This window comes from Chrysemys picta, chromosome 2 (assembly GCF_011386835.1).
Source record: "Chrysemys picta bellii isolate R12L10 chromosome 2, ASM1138683v2, whole genome shotgun sequence".
Taxonomy (NCBI): domain Eukaryota; kingdom Metazoa; phylum Chordata; order Testudines; family Emydidae; genus Chrysemys; species Chrysemys picta.
In genome coordinates, this window is record NC_088792.1 from 289,542,228 (window position 1) to 289,565,301 (window position 23,074).

At 49.4% G+C, this 23,074-nt stretch overlaps 2 protein-coding genes across 12 annotated transcripts in view; one reads left to right on the forward strand and one right to left on the reverse strand.

Annotated features, from left to right (window-relative positions):
* The window catches only part of LOC101952041 (NFX1-type zinc finger-containing protein 1-like), a 35,045-nt gene extending 21,875 nt beyond the window's left edge, over nt 1–13,170 (forward strand). Inside the window, exons 14-15 of one of the 2 annotated variants that reach the window (XR_010598042.1) lie at nt 230–6,861; nt 11,442–13,170. Coding sequence is in view for 1 of the 2 variants with exons in the window: in XM_042861299.2 (XP_042717233.2) it covers nt 230–3,568 (3,339 nt within the window). In the remaining variant the exon portion in view is untranslated. Of the gene's footprint in view, nt 1–229; nt 7,164–11,441 lie in introns of those variants that run through there. The other variant, XM_042861299.2, reaches the window with a different exon arrangement.
* Nucleotides 1–23,074, reverse strand: part of LOC101942721 (uncharacterized) — a 99,264-nt gene that overhangs the window by 972 nt on the left and 75,218 nt on the right. For 7 of the 10 annotated variants that reach the window (XR_010598039.1, XR_010598040.1, XR_010598041.1 and 4 more), the window contains 3 exons: nt 21,749–21,902; nt 21,246–21,294; nt 13,569–15,294 (listed from right to left, as the gene is read on the reverse strand). Coding sequence is in view for 5 of the 10 variants with exons in the window: in XM_042861296.2 (XP_042717230.2) it covers nt 15,152–15,294; nt 21,246–21,294; nt 21,749–21,902 (346 nt within the window). In the remaining 5 variants the exon portion in view is untranslated. Of the gene's footprint in view, nt 1–13,568; nt 15,295–21,245; nt 21,295–21,748; nt 21,903–23,074 lie in introns of those variants that run through there. The other 3 variants (XM_065582277.1, XM_065582278.1, XR_006177067.2) reach the window with 3 other exon arrangements.

Below are 23,074 nucleotides of genomic sequence, written 5' to 3' on the forward strand. Positions count from 1 at the left end.
AGCAGCCCATTCCCTCCCCTCGGCTACGGCTGAAGGAGCTGGTACCACCTGTAAAGCCCTTTGGGACAAAAGGGGTTAAAGGAATAGCGAGGGTTACTGGATCCCAGCTCCTTTGCCTCGGGCGGGACAGCTCTGCCTCCTCCCAGTTACAGATTGGGTTAAACATGCACATATTAGCAGTCACTTCATTTTAAAAAATGCTCAGGGTGCCAACTCTCCCTGTCTGCAGGGCGTGGAGAGCAGTGTCTTCTTCATCCAGCACACAGCGGCCGAGAGCCACAGCGCTGACTCCGAGAGCTACAGCAACAGGTTTGAGGCTGCCTTCCTGGTCTCGCTGAGCAGATACCTCCTAGATCAGGGATACCACGAGAGCCAAGTCACCGTTCTGACCCCTTACCACGGCCAGGTGCTGAAAATCCGCACACTGATGAGGAGCAGGGACATGGGAGACGTGGCTGTCCATGCCGTGGATGACTTTCAAGGGGAGGAGAATGACATCGTTCTTCTCTCGCTGGTACGAAGCAACAGAGAAGGGAGGATTGGTTTCCTCCAGGATAAAAATCGGCTCTGTGTGGCTCTCTCACGGGCCAGGAAGGGCTTCTATTGCATTGGAAACCTCGCTGGCATTGCAGCTGGCTCCAACAGCAAACTGTGGAAAGATATTCTACGTCTCCTAAAGAGAAAGAAACTTACGGGGGAAGGCCTGACGCTGGTGTGTCAAAATCACCCCGATACCAAGACAGTGGTGAAGGAGAGTTCGGACTTCAGTAAAATCCCTGACGGAGGCTGCACGCTCCAGTGCCAAATCCGTCTGGAATGCGGCCACCCCTGCACGCGCCGCTGCCACCCGTACGACAGGGATCACAGCCTGTACGTTTGTCAGTTCCAGTGCTCCAAGCTGTGTGAGCTCAACCACAGGTGTCCGAGAAAGTGCAAGGAACCTTGCGAACCTTGTTCCGTGGAAGTGGAAAAAGTCATTCCAAAGTGTGGGCACCTCCAGACCGTCCCCTGTCACATGCCAGCGGATCACTGGCTCTGCCAGGAGCCGTGCAAGCAGCTTCTGGAATGCAAACACCCATGCACACGCCGCTGTGGGGAAGCCTGCAGCACCTGCAGGTGCAAGGAAATGATTGACATCACTCTGCCCTGTTCTCACGTAATGAGAACTGAATGCTACAAGCAGAAAATGCCTCCGATCTGCCTTGAGACATGCAACCAGAAACTCGAGTGTGGACACCACTGCAAAGGAAACTGCTATGAATGCGTGCAAGGCAGGCTGCATGTCCACTGCCGTAACAAGTGCACGAGGGTCCTTCTGTGTTCCCACCAGTGCCAGGAATCGTGTTTTGAGAACTGTCCTCCGTGCAAGAGACAGTGCCCCAACCAGTGCAGACACAGCCGCTGTGATAAGCCATGCGGGGAGATCTGTTTTCCCTGCATACAGCCCTGTTCCTGGAAATGCAGGCACTACCGGTGCACACAGCTGTGCTCCGAGACGTGCAATCGCCCCCGCTGCAGTGAGCCCTGCCAAAAATCACTCAAATGCAGCCACCCCTGCGCAGGCCTCTGTGGAGAGCCGTGTCCGCCCAAGTGTCGCACGTGCCACAGAGACGAGCTGGCCGAGATTTTCTTTGGGGCCGAAGACGAGCCGGATGCCCGTTTCGTTGTCTTAGAAGACTGCGGACACATTTTGGAGGTGCAGGGCCTGGATCGCTGGATGGACGGCGAGCCAGACAATGCTCAGGCCCAACACGTCCAGCTGAAGGTGTGCCCCAAATGCGCGACACCCATCCAGCATAACACACGTTACAACAACGTGATCAAGGCCATCCAGCAAAAAATCAAGGAGATCAAATTGAAGATTCAGGGAAACAGGGAAGAACTTGAAGCTGGAAAGCAGCAACTGCTCCTTCGGCTGAACAGCGACAGAGACCTCGTGGCCTGGGCGGGTATGGAAAGCAGCATTCTGAACACGGTCTCCCGTCAGAGCCTTCTGGACTTGGAGAACTCCCTAAATTTCTTTGCAAGTCTCTCCAGACTGAAGCAACAAGCGAAGAAGTGCACGGCGGCGAGAGAACGCAATTTGAAACGGAAGATTGAGGCCGTGGAGCACTGGATCGGCAGAAACAGACACGCCTTCACAGCTCAGCAGCTCAGGGAATGCAGGAATGAGATCAAGAGGATATCGTACCTGGGAAACATCTTTGAGCGGCTGAGTGGCTACGAAAACAAACAAGCATCCCCCGAGGCCCTGGCCCTTGCTAACGAAGCCATAGGCGTCCTCCAGCGGCAGGACCCTTTCACCCAGAGTCGGGAGGAATCTCTCCAGAGGGTGCTGGAGAAGATTGATGAGTGGCTTCCTGCGGCAGGACTGCAGCTCTCCGAGGCAGAGCGGGTCATGATAACAGAGGCCATGCAATTCGGCAGGGGCCACTGGTACAGATGCCCTCAGGGCCATTTGTACACGATTGGGGAATGCGGCCGTCCAATGCAGCAGAGCACCTGCCCCGAGTGTGGAGCTACCATTGGGGGGCAAAACCACACTCTCACTCGGGATAACATCGCCGACGATCAAATACTGGAACCCGCTAGCGCACAGGAGCGAGAACCACGTCTACAGGATAGTATCTTAGCTCTGCCCAGCTCCAGCGATCAGCCATGGTCCCCCACCTGCTGCCCGCCCAGCCCCCACCCTCAGCAAGACTCACCGCCCCCTCGCCCGCCCAGCCCCCACCCTCAACCGGACTCACTGCCCCCTTATCTTCCCAGCCCCAACCCTCAGCCGGACTCACCGCCCCCTCGCCCGCCCAGCCCCAACCCTCAACCAGACTCACCACCCCCTGGTCTGCCCAGCCCCCACCCTCAGCCGGACTCACCGCCCCCTCGCCCGCCCAGCCCCCACCCTCAGCCGGACTCACCGTCCCCTCGCCCGCCCAGCCCCCACCCTCAGCCAGACTCATCGCCCCCTCGCCCGCCCAGCCCCCACCCTCAACCGGACTCACCGCCCCCTCGCCCGCCCAGCCCCCACCCTCAACCGGACTCACCGCCCCCTCGCCCGCCCAGCCCCCACCCTCAACCGGACTCACCGTCCCCTCGCCTACCCAGCCCCCACCCTCAGGTGGTCTCATCGCCCCCTCGCCCGCCCAGCCCCCACCCTCAACCAGACTCACCAACCCCTGGTCTGCCCAGCTCCCACCCTCAGCCGGACTCACCGCCCCCTGGTCTGCCCAGCCCCCACCCTCAGCCGGACTCACCACCCCCTGGTCTGCCCAGCCCCCACCCTCAGCCGGACTCACCACCCCCTGGTCTGCCCAGCCCCCACCCTCAGCCAGATTCATCGCCCCCTCGCCCGACCAGCCCCAACCCTCAACCGGACTCACCAATCCAGCTCCCCATGCCTGCCAGCCTTGCTAACCCCACACTCCCCCAGCCCCCCCTGCCAGCTGGCCTTGCCAACCCCCTGGCTGCTGTCAGGCCCCGCCGGCCTCGAACCCAGGCCCGTGGGCGTGCCAAGCAGGAGCCGTACTCTTTGCGCCACCGCGCAGCAAGGCAGGGAAACCGCTGCTAATGCTCCACCTGCTGACTCAGCGGGGTCAGGTGACTAGCAGCAGACGGCTGATTGGACACCACTGGGCATAAACCTTCTTGCTCCTGTCCCACCCCTTGCTTGAGCAACCTGCACCAGGCCTGGCGCTGACCGGTCCCCGACAACCGAGTTCCTGGCTCCTTGTTCCTCCCCCTGACCCCAGTTACTGACTCCGGCTTTCACACCCGACATGGCTTCTGACTGACTCATCCCGGGACCCTTGGCGTGATTCCTGTCCATGGCCCTGACTCTGCTCTGAGCTTTGACTGCCCGTGTATGGTCCCTCGGTCTCTTCCGAGACTTGTTGCTGTTCCCCTGGACGGAGTATGGACACTGCTGGGTCTTCCGCCACACCGACGCCCCAGAGAACTGTGCGTCTGCAGGAACACATCCCTGTCCTCCAGGCTGAGACCCAGAGCCTGAGAGATCACGTATGGCAACTGCAGACAGGAAACTTCTCCCTGCAGGTGCACATTGCAGCTCTCAGAGCAGCTGCAGGGACCACGTCTCCCCTTGTGACACCAGCTGGGTAACCAGCCCTAGAGTTCCGCTCGCAGAGATACCACGGCACCATCGGCAAGTTCTGCAGGTTTATTACCCAATGCAGACTCCTGTTTGTGCTCCAACCCCAGGAATATGCCGTGAACCAGGTCAAGGTGGGGCAGCTACTTAACTTGCTTACCGCGGAGGCCCTTGCATAGGCTTCTCTGTTTCTAGAGCAAGACCACCCTGTGTTGACAGGCTGGGCTTCTTTCCTGCACTCATTTGCTACCATTTGCGACGAATCGGCTAAAGCCCACATGGCAGAGATTGCCTTACGTAAGGGGATGGCCCCTTCCTATGTCGCCCAGACAGCATCTGCAATGATGTCACACTCCTCCATCAGTTTCAGTTCAATCGGTGTGATGAATTAAGGATGGGCTGACCTGGGTAGATGCTCCTGCCAAGTTGGAGGCTTTTATGGACCTGTGTATCAGGACAGACACCAGGCTCCATGAATGACAAATGGAACGCAGGCAGACTCTGTCTACATTCTGCACCTGCCCAAGGTTCAGGCCTCAGACTCAAGGAAGCCTGGTCCTGGTCAAGCCCAGGCAGATAGATGTGGTGCATGTCTCCAGGCGTGTGAGTGCGCCGGAGATGGGAAAACCGGTTTCTACTGTGAGCAAAAAACCAGTCTGTGGTAATTTGCAGAGAAATGCTAAATCTTTTTTTTTTTTAAATGAAGGTTTTAATACTTAAACTTTAGCGAGGAATAGAAAAAGATTTGATGTCTATTATAACAGGAGTTAAAAGTTTAATTGTTTTTTTACATGGTTTAAGCATGACTTGCTTTATTCTTTTAGTGGTAAAAATTATGTCTGAATTCTGTTTGCATATAAATAGTATTAACCGCCTCCGAAGTCAAAGGGGGATACAAGAGATTTTTCAGCTGCTCTGTGTAAGGAATTCAGCACTAAGAGCGCTGCACAGCCACCACGAGCCGAAGCAGGGAGGAGAGACAGAAATTAAACTTGTTTAAAATAATAAAAAATGGAGCAGTGGCAGTAAATGGTAGGGTTAGGGCCTGCTTAGATATGGATAGCTTATAACTGTAGAGGTTTAATAGTTAAGACAGTTGTAGGTGGTTTCGGCTAGTGATAACAAGGTGGCCATCACAAGCAGTCACAGAGAAATCCAAAATGGAGGTGTGACGGGTTGGATCACAGAAACCCCCTTGGGAGCTGCCACCTGATGTGCAAAGACTACCCCTGCTTCTGTTTTCCCTGCCAGCTCAGGACTCCAGCACCCTGTCTTGCTGAGCCAGACACTCCCGTCTGCTCCGACACAGACCCAGGGTCTGAATCACTTGCCCCAAAGCTGCAAGTTTACCTGAAAACAGCTCACAGAAGTGTGCTTGTCTTTAGCACTCAGATGCCCAACTCCCAATGGGGTCTAAACCCAGATAAATCCGTTTTACCCTGTATAAAGCTTATGCAGGGCAAACTCATAAATTGTTCGCCCTCTATAACACTGATAGAGAGATATGCACAGTTGTTTGCTCCCCCAGGTATTAATACATACTCTGAGTAAATTACTAAATAAAAAGTGATTTTATTAAATACAGACAGTAGGATTTAAGTGGTTCCAAGTAGTAACAGACAGAACAAAGTAAGTCACCAAGCAAAATAAAATAAAACACACACATCTATGTCTAATCAAACTGAATACAGATAATCTCACCCTCAGAGATGCTTCAGTAAGTTTTTTTCCTCAGACTGGACACCTTCCAGGCCTGGGCACAATTCTTTCCCCTGGTACAGCTCTTGTTGCAGCTCAGGTGATAGCTAGGGGATTCTTCATGATGGCTCCTCTCTCCCCTCTCTTCTCTTCCACCCCTTTATATATCTTTTGCATAAGGCGGGAACCCTTTGTCCCTCTGGGTTTCCACCCCCCTCACTGGAAAAGCACCAGGTTAAAGATGGATTCCAGTTCAGGTGACATGATCACATGTCACTGCAAGACTTCATTGCCCACTTGCCAGCACACACATATACAGGAAGACTCACAGGTAAACACAGCCATCTGCAGACAATGGGAGTCATCAAGATTCCAAACCATCCTTAATGTCCCACACTTTACATAATTACAATAGGCCCTCAGAGTTCTATTTTATATTTCTAGTTTCAGATACAAGAGTGGTACATTTATACAAATCGGATGATCACACTCAGTAGATTATGAGCTTTGTAATGATACCTTACAAGAGACCTTTTGCATGAAGCATATCCCAGTTACGTTATATTCACTTTTTACCATATTTTTCTAAAACCATACAGACTGCACAACGTCACAGGAGGTCTGGGAGTGATTCAGCCAACAGCAAGTAGGGAGGCTGAGGTGAAATAAAGGTCACTCCAAAACCTGAAGGGAGAGGTCAATCAGGCAAGATGCAAGTCGTCAATCAGGTCAGCCAAATAAGGCACAAGTTTTCAATCAGGTCTAGCTCTGATTGACAGATAGAGGGCTTAAACATGATTGGTGGGAATGCTTAGGATTGTAAAAATAACCAATCCCAATAGGCCAAAATCTGTATAGAAGGCAGAGAGCGAACACTCGTGAGTCAGAGTGAGTGGAAGGTACTGGTGTGTATAAGCAGTAGGAGAATCAAGAATAAAAAGAAAAGAACTAAAATCACTTAAGCAGTAACAATGGAGCAGTAGCAACACCGACAGAGCAGAAGCAGCTCTCAGAGGGAAAAGAAGATAGCAGAGAAAGCAAATTAACTCTCCAGGGTAAGAATAATTAAGCTGTGTGAATGTAAGGGTCCGGGATAATAAAGCTGGATGTTTTTGTTCGTTATGATTTAGATGTTTAAGGATTTGCTGTCAGCATTGTGTGTGTGACTAGTCATCACATATGGAATGTAACCACTTGAAGCAATTTAAAAACTGTATGATACTGCAATTGTGAATACTTAAAGTCAATTAGCACAGATCACATTATGCTTTGTTAAGAACATTTATGGATTCTTTATCTTCTTAATAAACATGTTGGATTAGGGAATATGTTAGTAAAGAATATTCTTGTTTTCAAAGAATACTGCCTGAATGTCAATCCTTTGAGCAGAAGACTGTATCCGTGTCCTTCCAAGGATCAACAGAGCTAGTCTGTCTTCCTGAGGGGAGGGGATTATAGATGCTAGCGTGATCATCTGGAACTTCAGCTTTTGAATAATGATGTTGAGTTGCTGAAGGTCCAGGGTGGGTCTCCACTCTTGGTCTTTTGTGGGGATTAGGAAATATGGGAAGTAGAACCCTCCCCTCTTCTGCGGTAAAGAGATGGGACGTGTTCTACTGCCCCTCAGTGTAAAAGGGATTCTGCCTACTATTGAAGAATCACCTCATGAGAGGGGTCCCCAAAGGGGAAGAGGGGGAGGAAGGGGGTTTGTGAGCTGGCAAGGAAAGAAACTACGAAATATTCCTGGTGGATAATCTCCGGAACCTAAACTGTTCATTGTGATCTTGTTCCAGCTGTGGGTTAAAAGTGTAAGATGGCCCCCAAAATGACAGGGGACAGATGACTGGCAACAGCAGTGGTGTATGGATCTCGACCAATGTGTCAAAAGTGGCTCTTGACTGGGGGTGGATAGTGAGGAGAGACTGGCAGTAGAGGGGGCCAAGAGTGAGGCCTCTGAATCCTCTGGCATTTGTGCAGAGGCTGGGTTGTGCACTGGTGATAAGATGCACGAGGAGGGGGTGGCCTTGGTCTATTGGACTGCGTCTGGGGTTTCCTCCTAGGGGCTGGCGTATAAGTCCCCAGAGAATGCAGCATCAATCTTGAGTTTTTTAGTGAGTGCAGGGACTCAGCGGTTTTCTTGTTGAATGGATTCGACTCGTCAAATGGAAGGTCCTGGATGGCAGTTTGGACCTTGCTAGGGAACCCTGCCGGTTGTAGCCAGGAATCCCCCTCAGGACTAGACCAGAGGCTAAACTTCTGGAAGCCAGGTCCACCACATGCAGTGCAGCCCGGAGGGTTACGTTTGCCACTAGCCTCCCCTCCTCTAAGAGAGGCTGAAATGGACCCCCATCTTCTGTGGGAAGCTTGTCTGTGAAGTCCACAAGCCTGGAATAAGTATTAAAATCCTATTTCACTAGCACCACTTGTTAGTTAGCAACATTAAATTGCAGGCCTCTGGAGGAGACCACCTTCCTCCCCACACAGTCCAGTCTTTTAGAGCCTTTATCTTCCAGGCTGGCCCCACGCTTTCATCGACCATCGGTACCACCGGCAACTTGGGGACAGGGTAGAATGAGAATTCAGCCCCTTTGGCAGGAACAAAACACTGTCTCTCAGCCCTTTTCGGTGTGGGGGAACAGGATGCTGGAGTGTGCCATCCCACTCTAGCCGGTTCTAGTATGGACTCAGTGATGGGTAGGGCTGCCTTACTCGGCTCCTGAGACTGCACAATGTCCAGGAGCTGGCATTGAGGGTCCTAGACCTCATCAGAACGGCCAGACTGGGTCAGACCAAAGGCCCATCAAGCCCAGTGTCCTGTCTTCCGCCAGTGGCCAATGCCAGGTGCCCCAGAGGGAATGAACAGAACAGGGAATCATCACGTGATCCATCCCGTCGCCCATTCCCAGCTCCTGGCAAACAGAGGCTAGGGACACCATCCCTGCCCAGCCTGGCTACTAGCTATTGATGGACCTATGCTCCATGCATTTATCTAGTTCTTTTTTGAACCCTGTTATATTCTTGGCCTTCACAACATCCTCTGGCAAAGAGTTCCACAAGCTGACTGTGCGTTGTGTGAAGAAATACTTCCTTTTGTTTTAAACCTGCTGCCTATTAATTTCATTTGGTGGCCCCTAGTTCTTGTGTTGGGAGGAGGAGTAAATAACACTTCCTTATTTACTTTCTCCACACCAGTCATGATTTTATAGACCTCTAGCATATCCCCCCTTAGTCATTTCTTTTCCAAGCTGAAAAGTCCCAATCTTATTAATGTCTCCTCATAGGCAGCTGATCCATACCTCATCATTTTTGTTGCCCTTTTCTGACCCTTTTCCAATTCCAGTATATTCTGCAGTATTCGAGATGTGGGCATACCATGGATTTATAGAGACACAATATAATGTTTTCTCTTTTATCTATCCCTTTCTTAATGATACCCAACATTCTGTTCGCTTTTTTGACTGCCGCTGCACATTGAGTGGATGTTTTCAGAGAACTATCCACGATGACTCCAAGATCTCTCTCTTGAGTGGTAACAGCCAATTTAGACCCCATCGTTTTATATGTATAGTTGGGATCATGTTTTCCAATGTGCATTACTTTGCATTTATCAACACTGAATTTCATCTGCTATTTTGTTGCCCAGTCACCCAGTTTTGTGAGATCCCCTTGTAGCTCTTCGCAGTCTGCCTGGGACTTAACTATCTTGAGCAATTTTCGTATCATTTGCAAATTTCGCCATCTTACTGTTTACCCCCTTTAATGGTATCTATGAATCACTGGCAACTTGTTGCAATAGCTCCTGGTACTGGCAGTGGCCATCTGGTAGAGAAGGCTGGTGCGTGCCTGTGTTCTCTTTGTGTGCTGAACCTGGCCAGAGCTGGTACAGCACACAGACTTTTGCTCATAGCATAACTTTTGCTGAGTTTGGTTCAGGCCTCAGGCCTTGCCCCAGGCCTCGTGCTCTCTCCCCCTATTACAAAAACAGAGGAGCGACCACCTCATCCGGGGATGATGCAGAGGCACCCATCAGGGCCCGTGAATCCAGTTCCACCCCTCCTCCTCGAATACCGACAGAACCGGCAGGCGAGGTGCAGTAGGACTCTTGAGCGGGGTTCAGATATCTGCCATAAGGAACTCACAGATCCCAATAATGCGAGAAAGAGGGATGGATTGGTTGCAGGGGGACCCCAAAGAAATCTGGGCCAGCAGTCCCTGCGGGGAGGGGGTTCATATCCAGCAAGATGGTGAGGGTAACCCCTTGACTATCAGGGTTCAATTGCCTCCACAGAGCTACCAGTGCGGCCATCTCCTGCGAGTCATCTGAGTCCGAGACCTGCTCCATTGGTAGCAGTGGTGCTGTAGGTACCGGGACACTCCTGCCAGATTCCTGGAGGGGAGATGGCTCCTGGGACAATGGTGTAGACTCCTCCTCTGGAGTAAGAGCATCCCTCAGGAGGGCCGGGCTAGAAAAGTGGAGACTACGGATAAGGGAGGAATATATCCTCTGGTGTTATAAATGTCTCGGGACACCCTGGTGTTTGAGGTTCCCGTAGTTAAATCTGATGGATCTGTTTATCTGCAGTGACCGGCTGGTCTTTAGATAGACGAAGCGATACAGACAACTGGTCTGGACCTGCACTTGTAGACGGAACATCTATCCTTGTGCTTCAGTACCGAGGTGACCAACAGACCCAGCGGATCCTTCTTTCTGTGTCTTGCACTCTGATCCAGGGGTCTTCAATGGAGTCAGTTCCTTAGGTTCCATATGTGACGTCCCCCCCAAGCTGGACAGATTCAGGGAGGAAGTGCGTTTTTCATGGACAGTCCTCAATGATGATCTGTCCTTACACCAGGAGAGTGCTCTCTACCATCAAGGGCAGCCCTGAAAGAAGAGATCTTAGGCTTAGATGTTGAGGGCTCTGCTCCAAGGCACTTACTTGGAGGGGCACTGTTGATCAGTTGAGGCTGATTACAGGGGGTCTCCCTGGCTGAAATCGGAGAGGGCTCTCATAGCCTTTTCCATCACATGCCTCCACAGGCGAAGCTCCCGGGCTTCTTGAGTTCTGGGTGGGAAGGAGCAACAGATAGTGCACTTCACAGAGACTAACACGGCTGCTACTCTGAGGGCTGGTCCCCACTTAGTCCGGACTTCGGACTAAGGTACGCAAATTCAGCTACGTTAATAACGTAGCTGAATTCGAAGTACCTTAGTCCGGACTTACCGCGGTCCAGACGCGGCCGGAAGTCTCCCCCCGTCGACGCCGCGTACTCCTCTCGGCGAGCTGGAGTACCGGCGCCGACTGTGAGCACTTCCGGGATCGATCCGGGATCGATTTATCGCGTCTTAACCAGACGCGATAAACCGATCCCAGAACATCGATGGCGTGCCGCCGGACCAGCCGGTAAGTGAAGACTAGGCCTAAAACTTCACAGAGATATGCGCCTCACCCAGACAATACAGGCAACACTGATGTTCATCACTGACGGAGAAGGATTGAGGGACTCTGGGCATAGTCCTGGTGCTGCAGAGGCGTTTCCCAACCAGGGAGAAAGAAATACTCGGAACTATACTATAAACTTTAACTGCTAACTACTAATCTCAGAATACAACAATTTACAAATGCTTTCTTTATAGGTTATGCACCAAAGTGGAGGGCACAGTTCTGACTTGGGCCAAGCAGTGGTAAAAAGGAACTGGAGAGATATCAACCCACACTGTCTCTTATACCCTTGGTCAGGAGCATGAGGAGAACTACCGCACATGTGCGGGCCAACGGACACTGCTCTGAAGAATTTCTGGATAGGGTGCATGGTGCGCATTCACACTCACATTTAGAATACACGTAGAGACCATCACTCATAAGAACATAAGAAAGGCCGTACCGGGTCAGACCAAAGGTCCATCTAGCCCAGTATCCTGTCTACCGACAGTGGTCAATGCCAGGTGCCCCAGAGGGAGTGAACCTAACAGGCAATGATCAAGTGATCTCTCTCCTGCCATCCATCTCCACCCTCTGACAAACAGAGGCTAGGGACACCATTCCTTACCCATCCTGGCTAATAGCCATTAATGGACTTAACCACCATGAATTTATCCAGTTCTCTTTTAAACTCTGTTATAGTCCTAGCCTTCACAACCTCCTCAGGTAAGGAGTTCCACAAGTTGACTGTGCGCTGTGTGAAGAACAACTTCCTTTTATTTGTTTTAAACCTGCTGCCTATTAATTTCATTTGATGACCCCTAGTTCTTGTATTATGGGAATAAGTAAATAACTTTTCCTTATCCACTTTCTCCACATCACTCATGATTTTATATACCTCTATCATATCCCCCCTTAGTCTCCTCTTTTCCAAGCTGATGAGTCCTAGCCTCTTTAATCTCTCCTCATATGGGACCCGTTCCAAACCCTTAATCATTTTAGTTGCCCTTTTCTGAACCTTTTCTAGTGCCAGTATATCTTTTTTGAGATGAGGAGACCACATCTGTACGCAGTATTTGAGAGGAGGGCGTACCATCGATTTATATAAGGGCAATAATATATTCTCCGTCTTATTCTCTATCCCCTTTTTAATGATTCCTAACATCCTGTTTGCTTTTTTGACCGCCTCTGCACACTGCGTGGACGTTTTCAGAGAACTATCCACGATGACTCCAAGATCTTTTTCCTGACTTGTTGTAGCTAAATTAGCCCCCATCATATTGTATGTATAGTTGGGGTTATTTTTTCCAATGTGCATTACTTTACATTTATCAACATTAAATTTCATTTGCCATTTTGTTGCCCAATCACTTAGTTTTGTGAGATCTTTTTGAAGTTCTTCACAGTCTGCTTTGGACTTAACTATCTTTAGCAGTTTAGTACCATCTGCAAACTTTGCCACCTCACTGTTTACCCCTTTCTCCAGATCATTTATGAAGAATGTACACCTGATGGGTCTTCAATATGGAAGTTGAAGTCACTATGCATGAGTGTGAAAGACTGGGAAGAGAAGAGAGAGCCAAGAGTTGAAATCAAAGAGGAAGGCTGAGGGGGAGGAATTGGATGGACAGTAGATGACAGCAACATGGAGGGTGAGCAGAGAGTCAGGTGCAGTGCTGTTCAAAAAGAGGAGAACGCAGGAACGGAGAGGGCGGAGGTTGGAGGGACTTGAAGCAGCAGGAACAGGATAGAAAAAGCCCATCACCCCCACCCCGGTCTGTTCCAGGCAGGAATGAGAGAAAAGAAGAGACCTCCTCAGAGGGCAGCAGCAGAGGTCATGACAGACAAAGGGATCTAGGTCAGAAAGCGAAGAGCTGTAGGGAGCAAGATACAAAGAGGTCATGGATGACAAATCTTTTCAGAGAAGGAGTAGGTGTTTCAGAGACAGTGGGGAAGGAGGGGGGGGAAAGAGAATTTGTGTAAGGTTGGAAATGGTGGCACAAGAGCAGCGGAAGTGGTCATGGGGAGATGGATATGGGAAGTGGAAAGGGGGTGAATGTAGGACTTGGATCTGTGCTGGTGGAAGGAAAGGGGAGATTAGTATGGAGAGGGGAAGAGGAGCAGGTAGGGACAGTGGGAACTGTAGAAGGGTCAGGGTACCAAGGATGGGAAAATGGAGCCAGTGGGGGGGGAAGGAGGATGGATGAAGAAGAAATGCGGTGATAGCCACTCTCAGTATGTAACATGTCCCCGCCTCCTCTATCCACACACACACACACACACACACACACACACACACACACACACACACACTAAAGTACAATCACCAATACTTGTATAAGTTTTTTTTGGAAGAATAGCAAGTATTTTTATTTTATAAACACAAAAAGGCACAAATACAATGCATGATTCAAGCAATGCTAGAAAACACCATATTGGTATAAGGCAAAAACAGTTTGCCAGCTGAAGTGATGCACCAAGAGACACTTTCAGTCAGGCTGGGTTCCTAACATCCCAGCAGTTTATCTGCTTTACCTCAAAGAGTCCTGCATTCAGTTAAAACAAAACAAAAGAACAACCCTGCTCAACAGCATAAAAATTCTTACAGCACTTGCAAATTTAGCAGCAGGCAGCATCGCAGGGAAAGGATGGAAACACATTAAAAAGGAGAAACAAGACAGGGAAGGGTGGGGGCAATACTATTAAACAGATCGTTGTGCTCCATAGCTCTGTTCAGCAAAATGAATGAAACTAATCAGAACTGGGAATATTTAGAGAAAGCAAAACTAAACAGTTAATCCATGAAGATTTAACTGTACTGCACAGATTCCTCTTCACCAAGGATTCTCGTCTTCATTTAGGACCTGCTCCAAAGACCACCGAAGTCAGTGCAAGTCTCTACGTGATTTCAGTGGGCTTTGGATCAAGCCCCACTTGCATCCACTGCCACTCTAACACTGCAGGGCTTTATGATACAGAAAAGTATAATCCAACTCCAGGCTCTCTCAGAAACCATGTCCTTATGGGACACAAAACTCAGCCATTTCTCACACTTGACACACAGTGTAACCCCAAGAACTCACTCTCACCTGATGGAAGTTTGGGTCACACCTCACCAGAAGGCCAGGGAGAGGTTTTAATGTAGATTTGTTTACTTAGGGGGTTACACTAAACATATTATCTTTTCAGATTAGAACTTTCCTACTTCCTTTCCACTTCTGCTGAACTTCGAGCACAACCTGTCTGTATTTGAAAATCCCCACCACAGGCAGGATAAGCTCATTCTCCAGCACCATCCTGGGACATCATCCATCCCTCAATTTACACAGAACAACAAGAAGTTGTTCTTTATTATTGCAGAAGTTTTCTGTTGATCAAATCACAATCTGTTTTCCTCTCCAAAAATCAGTGGGTCGATGATCTGTTGCTTTGGATTAATATGTAGGCTACAGTGTCTTAGCATTTGACTCTATGCATTTTGGATGAGTTACTGTTACTCTAAGTTTTTCTTTACCAACATGGCTTTCACTGGCAAAGAGTTGTTGGCTACACTCTAGAGTCAAGTGTCTTAGCAAAGGGGGAGTCCCATTTATATCATCTCTGCATGCTGCTGACTCACTTAATTTCTCTTTCAAGAAACAGTCAACTATTGTCCAAATGGAGACTTCAGCTTTGCTGCTGTATGCAAACTCTTCCATTCTGAAAAGAGGCACTGATGCAGCAGGGTACTTCAGAGACAGTGCCCAGAATTCACTCAGTAAGTCGTATTAAATTATCCGTGTAAGATTACTTGACGATCAGTTTCAGAATAATTTTTCAACGGGAAGGAGTCTATTTCTACAGCCTTTTGGTACCGATGATATATGTTCATATATTGTGTGTTGTGTGTATAGAAGTCAGGTAACAATCTTTGTATTATAACAAACTAGTGTGGGCTCCATGAATCTTTTGCAGTGTGCGTGTTTCCATTGGTCTCCATTTTATCCCCATCAGAACTGTCGTCTTCCTGAGCATTTAGAGTTCGCCACTTTCCCCAAACACCCTCTTTGGCTCGGACATGAAGGGTACCTTTATTGTATGCAAGAGGAGAACAAAATATTAGATTCAGAGGCATCAGTCCTGCTTTGACACCAGTGAATTTTGCAGCTCTTGTTTGGTGGTTCCCAACATTTTGCTGGAATCCCACTGGGGAAACACTAATGGCTGGGTGTGTTCCTCTGTTCTGGCCCCCTTGCAACACACTTTAAAACAACACTGTCTTTCCGCTCTGTCCATTCAATCTTTCATCTGGTCTTTGTCCATCCCCCCATCTCCTCCGTCTCTTTTGTCTTGCTTCTTCCTTTGTGTACTTTTCTCTCTCTTTTTTTTTTTTTTTTAATTCTTATCTGGAAACAGTCTCTCCTCTCCCTAGTCCACAAAAAGGTGTCTGTACCTAAACCTCTGTAGACATGAGCTGCTTCCAGCATTGGCTACAGCAGGGACCAGTGCATGAGCAGGAACAGAATGCAGTTAACTTTCTAGGGCCAAGCAACTTTCCCTGCCTCCAGTTATTTCTCTCTGCAGCCTGCCCCTCAACAAGTCTTAAGGTTCCCCAAAGGATCCCACGTCCCAGTACTCTAGTCATTTAACACTATCAATGCTACCTCTGAAACACATGCAGGAGCTACTGGTAGCTGAGGGGGAACAGGGTGTTAACACGGATATGGGGCTGCTGTAGAAAGCTCCTAGACTTGAACAATCCTCCTGATAGCCATGTCATAATTAAGGCTGGCAATAGACTGCAAAGAGCCATACAAAACTCTTGCTTGCAGCTAGTAGAAGATTGACTTCCCCTCAAGGTAAGCATCCCGCTGTTTGAAGCCCTGCTTACAATGGCATACAGACCCTTAATGTAGGCACACCCTAGTCCTGTCATTACACGGGCATCTACTTAAAGTCCTCTTAACAACGACCTGTTTAAAAAGAAAGATCACTTACCTCTACAATAACTGAAGTTCCTCGAGATGTATGGTCCTTATTTGTATTCTATTGTGGTGCACATGTGCTCCGTGCAACTGAGACTGGAAAATTCTTACTAGTAGCGTCCGCACCTGTGCCCTGTACCTCTTCATGCTCCAATCTAAAGGCATTAGGGGAGGTGTGGACTGAATGCTTCTCCAATACCTTTTGAGAGTGGTTTGTGGTAGAGAAAGGATCTGATGCAGGAGAGGAGCAGGGTGGGTAGTGGAATACACAGAGGAACCACATCTCAAAGAACTCAGGTCATTTACCTTACTGTTCTTTCTTCAAGTGATGGTCCCTATGCGTATTCCACTGTGGGTGACTCCCAAGCAGTATTCACCAAGGAGGAGGGTGAGAGAACCTGTATTGCACCATTAACACTAGGACCACTGTACCGAAGAACGCATCTGCAGAAGAGGCTTGCTCCAGTGCATGTCTAGTAAAGGTCTGCACAGAGCCCAGTGTTGTCACTCTTCAGTTTTCCAGGAGGGAAAAACCCTGAAGAGATGGCCCTGAAGCAGTCTGGGCTCTGGTCAAGTGAGCCCTCACTCTGCTATGATCTTGCAGGGATGACGACTTGTCAAAGGCAAACAACCAGAAATCAATTTGAAAAGACTCAGAGAGGAGACCGCTTCTCCTTTCAGCTGCTCAGCAAAGGAAACAAAGAGTCTCAGAGATTTCTGGGAGGGTTCAGTCCTTTGTAGGTAGGAAGCTATGCCTTGAGGGACGTCCATAGAGTGGAACTTCCTGTCCTTCCTGATGGCGTGAGGTTTTGGGGAGAAGACCAAAAGGTGTATGACCTGGTTAATGTGGAATTCAGAGGGAACCTCTGGAATGAACTTGGGGTGTAACCTCCTTACTCTAGGGAGCACTGCATAAGGAGTCTGCCACAAGGGCCCTGAGCTCACCCACTCTTCTGGCAGAGGTGATTGCAGTCAGGAAGGCTACCTTCATAGACAGGTGAAGAAGGGGGCAAGGGGCCAATGGTACAAACAGAGGATTCATGAGTGTTGACAAAGCCAAGCTGAGGTCCCAAGACGGTGCTGGTTTCAGTACTGGAGGAAAAGTTCTGGCAAGGCCTTTCAGTAATCTTAGTTATAGGTTGGGTGAAGACCGAGTAGCTGTCAATCAGGGACTGGAATGTGTTAATTGCTGCCAAATGCAGACACTGGGAACAGAGAGAGCCCCAGCTTCTTCAGGGAAAGAAGGTAGTCTAAGGCCTGGTCCACACTAACCCTCCATTTTGAACTAAGGTACGCAAATTCAGCTACGTTAATAACGTAGCTGAATTCCAAGTACCTTGGTTCGAACTTACCGCGGGTCCAGACGCGGCAGGCATGCTCCCCCATCGATGCCGCGTACTCCTCTCGCCAAGCTGGAGTACCGGCGTCGACGGCGAGCACTTCTGGGATTGATCCCAGAAGATCGATTGCTTACCGCCGGATCCAGAGGTAAGTGTAGACCTACCCTAAGAGAGTAGAGATGTCCAAATCCTCTGGGGTTATGTGACGAAGTTGGTACCAGACAGAAAATCTCTTCCATTTAGGCCCACAACACTGTCTCGTGGGGAGTTTTCTGCTATTATGGAGTACAGATTGTACTTCCTTGGAGCACAATTCCTCTAAGCTCATCATCCTTCCCAACACCAGGCTGTTAAGACAGAAGAATGCTAGGTTGGGATAGTTGATTCTGCCTCTGTTCTGTGTTAGAAGGTTTGGAAACGGATGGATATGCATGCACGGGAACACTGACATCTGACGGACGCTGCTGAACCAGAACTGCCTCAGCCAGTAGGATGCCATGAGACTCCCCAACACGCTGTCCTTGATTTTCTTTAGGACTCAGGGCAAAACGGTGGCGGGGTAGGAAGGCATTCATCAGCGGCTCCAACCACTGAACCAGGAAAGAATCCTCTGGAATCGTGACCACAACCTGCTTGGGAACACTAGGTCGGGCATTTCTTGTTGTCCTTGTACACGAAGAGATCCCACAGTGGGAACCCCCACTGGAAGATGTTTTGTACCACCAAGTTACGTAGTTCCCACTTGTGGTCCTGCAGAAGCTTGTGAGTGGAATCCTGGGCTTCCTCCAGAAGAATCTGAAGACACTCTGGAATTCACACCTTGAAATTGCTTGTAGTCGTTGGGTAGTGATGGTGCGGCTGGTATCACCACCTCATCAGGGGATGAGGAAGAGAGTGCTGCAGGGGGGTCGAACCGTTCTGTGTGCTTGGGTTGATCTTCCTCACAGTACTCATGAGGGGGCTGAGGAGACGTACTCCCTTTGCAGTGATCCTTGTGTAGACACCTGCAGAGATCCCTTTAAGTCAGGCGGTCTGCAGTAGGGATCCCAGGAACCCCAACGTCCAGGGGATGGGATCATAATGATAAGGAGGTGGTGACAAAGGGGAGGGTACCAGGAGAATCTGGAGCTCCTATCTTGGCAAACTCCTGGGGGAATTCTGTGCCACTGCAGGGGTGCATAATTAATGAGCCACGCATATTTTAAATTTTTTTGCGCAGAAAAAAGCTTCTGCTTAAAAGTCACTGCAGTTCCGTCTTTTGGCCACCAGAGGGTGCGGTGGCGACAGAACACAGCAGCAGCTCCCAGACAGGGGGAGGACAGACTGGGGCAGGGGCTGAATAGGAGTGGAGGCACAGGGCCCCATCATGATCGGGGAGGGGGTGCAGAGCTACATAGGGATAGGGAGGTGGCTGGGTGGGGGCACAGACTTACTGGGACAGGGGGAAGAGGTATAGAGCCATATAGGGACAGGGCGTGGCTGGGTGACGGCACAGAGACACATGGGGATGGGGGAGGGGGAAGAGTGGGTGTCTGAGTGGAGGTGGAGGGACACGTGGACAGGCAGTGCAAGGACACGTGGATGGGGGTGTGTGTGTCTGAGTGGGGGTGGAGGGACACATGTGCCTGACTGAATGGGAGAGGCTAGGGGTCAGCCAGGGTCTACATGGGGGAAAACTCTCTAGCAGTCCCTCCCCGTCCCCCCCAAAAAACCTGTTCCATACTTTTCCCACCCATACCCAACAACCCTCCAAGTTCATACCCAGGCTTCTTCCCAACAAGTATTTCCCTTTCCCTCAGCTTCTCTATTACTCCTCACTGCCCCCAGACTTTGCACTGCTTCTGGGGGATGCAGGAAATATGGTTCTGTATTGTAATTTAAATGAATTATTACGCAGAGTTCTGTATTAATATGCATAGAAAGGAATCTATTTGTCAAAAAACATTTTCTGAATCTTTTTTTGTTGTCTGTATTGTTACAGACACACTTGTTGACAGGTATTTTGAAATAAATGACCAAAATAATTGAAACTGGTATGATTATATAGTGTTATTTTGACAAATAAAATATGCAGAATTTGAAAATATTGTGCGCAGAATTTTTAGGCACAGAATTCCCCCAGGAATAAACACTGCTTCTTGGAGCAGGCTGAGGGACACTGACTCGGTCTCTATCTCACCAGAAGAACAGGATTCTTCAGACTCCACGGATGAAGCCATTGACAGTACTGGCAAATGGTGCCTCAAAGGTGTGGGTGTCTCCTTATAATCACTGGTTCCACAAGTATCAGCAACTCTGTGTTGGAATAAAAGCCAGATCCTCCAGGACAGCGAACCCAGGTTTAGCAGCAGGCGAGCAGGAGGGATTGCTACCTCCCAGTGGAGCTGACAGTAGTGATTTAAGTTGGGTGATAGATGATGGAACCACCGAGTCCCTTTTGCTGCTGTGGTGCAGTGCTGACAGTGCAGCTGGTGCTCATTCTCTCCTGTTTCTCATATTCGGGCTGGTCCTGCCCCTTCCATAGCTGGCTGTTTAGGGCTGCTCTTGGCCCTCTGTATTGACAGATCAGCCCCCCGGTCCCAGTGAGCTCCTAACTTACCAATACTGGGATGTGATTTGGAAGGTGGAGGGGAAGTGATTCTCTTTTTAGAGGCCTTAGGAGGGGACCTTTCCTGTTTCTTATGGGGTGTTTGATCTTACCCTCCCCTCCTGTCTCTTGTTAGAGTTCCCAGGCTTGGTATCTGATGATCCAGAGCTGGAGAGCGTCAGCCTGAAAGGGCATTACTAGGGAACTGCTGATGATACACGAGGGTGTGTGTGCTTGAGTGTGACACAGAGAGAGAGGGACGACATGGGATTGGACTGGACCTTCACTGACTGCTCCATTAGGTATCTTTGAAGCCAAAATTCATGGGATTGCCATGTTCAAGGTGGAAGTGAACGGCAAACATTGCACTTGGAGACAACGTGGGATTCTCCAAGGCAATATAAAGCTGGAGGTAGGTCATGCAGGATTTAAAGCCTGGGATCTTAGGCATCCTAAGAACCCTAAACGTGAGGGGGGAGAGACATGGGGGGGAACCCAGACCCCAAAACACTAAATTAACTACTAAAATACTAGAACTAGCTATTTAAGACAAACTATTTACACACACCCCAAAAATTTTTTTTAGCAGGAATGCTAGCAAAGCTGCAGACACTGAGGAGTTCTGTCCCAGACCGTAAGCCGTAGAAAGGAATTTGAGAGGTGGTCAATCCACGCCTCTCCTTATGACCTCGATTCGGAGCCCAAGGACGCACAGGGTGCAGGCACAAACCAATGGACGCTGCTAGTAAGAATTTTCCAGTCTCAGGTACATGGAGCGCATGTGCACATAGGGACCATCACTCGAAGAACCACACACTTTTCCGTACACCTACACCGTACACATTCAGAAACAGAGTGGGGTCCTCTGAAATGGATCACTGAGAAGGCAGTAAGCCAGTTAAGATTCAGACCACAGCCACCCTAATCAATATGGAAGCAAAGCTCACGGAGCTGACAAGTCCAGCATAGTTTGCCTTGATCAGAGCAGACATGCTGAGATAGCTATGCTCCACAGGCTGCATTTCTTGACTGTAGGCTGCAAAGGTGGTGAAGTTCCTGGTTGGGCACATTTTGGGAGTCCCTTGCCTAGCAAGGACACAGTAACCATTAACAGTTGCCTTTGCTTACCTGCTGCACTTGGAATGGTAAACAGCTCTCTTTCATCCTTCACAGTTACCTGAGGAAATTAACCAAGAGTTAAAGTTCAGTTTATACCCAACTATACGAGCTCCTGTGTCTCTCACCCTTCTCTTTACCAGCAACCACAGAAGTGGTTCATTTTTAATTAGCTGCTCAACTATGGCCTGTCAGACTCCAGTAAATCAGAGAGAGCTGGGACCTAAGTTAGCAAGGAAAGAGAAAGCCCTCAAGGTGGTGGTATAAAGTAGAAGGGATGCCCAGGGCTGTGACAAGGAAACGAAGCTCTCACATGGGAAGGCGTAACGAGCATCACCAGTAAAGATGCATGGAACTACGTTCCTAGTGAAGGATGAAATCCTCCAGACAAAAGCCAGTGTTCATAGTACTGCACAAGGTTCCAGTTGCATAACTCCCACGAAAGCCACAGCCCAGCTGATGGGACTCTCATTGCCTCCCCACGACAGCTGTCACACTCCTAGCAAGCTGCTTACGTGAGAGCTGGGTGGTGCCTCAGACACAGATGTTCCTGGAACAGAGGTTGTATTCCAGTTGTAAAACGCAGGTGCACACTCTCTGCTTGTGTTCTGTGGGTGACTTGCCATGGACTTTCGGGCTGAGACCACCAGTCTGCCAGGAACGTGTTGGCTGAATTCGAGAAAATAAAAATATCAAGGAGGGGTATTTAAACAGCAGAAGGCTGAAAGAGACTAAAATAGAGGTCACGTCACCGCTAATTCAATACCCACTGGAAACATAGGCCTTGTCTACACTACACAGTTTTGTTGGCAAAACAGTGGAGGTGTACATACTACAATGATACTTTTGGCGGCAAAAACTCTCTCGTTTTGCCGACAAAATAAAACCACCTTGACGAGAGGCGTAGAGATTTTTGTGGCGAAGTTAGAGTGATGAAGTGTCAGTGTAGACACCGCATTCACCTGGCCTCCAGGAAGTATCCCACAATGCCCACCGTGACCAGTCTGCTCACTATTTTGAACTCCGCAGCCCTGCATCCAGCTACACAGGCACGTCCGTTCCCCCCGCCCCCCCAAAGCTCCAGGAACTGTGGAAATTCCTCAGCGTGCAGCACTCACATAGATACTGCCCACTTGAGCACTACAGCAGCAAACACACTCCTGCCTAGACTACAGGGGAGGGGTAGATCATCTTGGTCTGTGGGAGAACTCCGAGAGAATCTCAAAATCATTAATGTGGAATCCTGCTCTCCTCCGCACTAGGAACACAGCGGCAGGCAGGGCTGGCGGCTGCTGGAGGATGCCCATGGAAGGATGGGATTGAGAAACCTGCATCACGCGACGCTGTACCTGCCCAGGAAGCATTGCAAACCCTTCCCAAAGCGCCCTGCGGCCAGTTGCACAGGGGGTAGCTACCACAGTGCACTGCTCTCTGTCTGAACGCAAGAGCTGCTAGTGTGGATGTGCTCTGCCAACACAAGGAACAGAGTGTTGACATGCAACAGCAGTTTAATGAAAGCAGTGGTGTGTGTCATCATAACTCGCATCGACAAAACTCTGTAGTATAGACAAGGCCTCAGAAGAAGGACAAAGGTGCAGAGATACCATGGTGACGGGCCAGAAAAAACCCTCAGAGAGAAAGCGATGAGTCTGAATAGCCCATTATATTTATTCTGGACAAGAAATTTAATTTAGATTGTTTCACCTCCAGAAAGAGACCTTAACTGGAAGAGGCTCTTCATTTACAAAGAGGCTGGAGAGACATGGTGCTGTAACATTCAGGGCCAAAGCAGTGTAATTAATACCAATTCACAGGATCTTGTATAAGAGAGGACTTGTCAA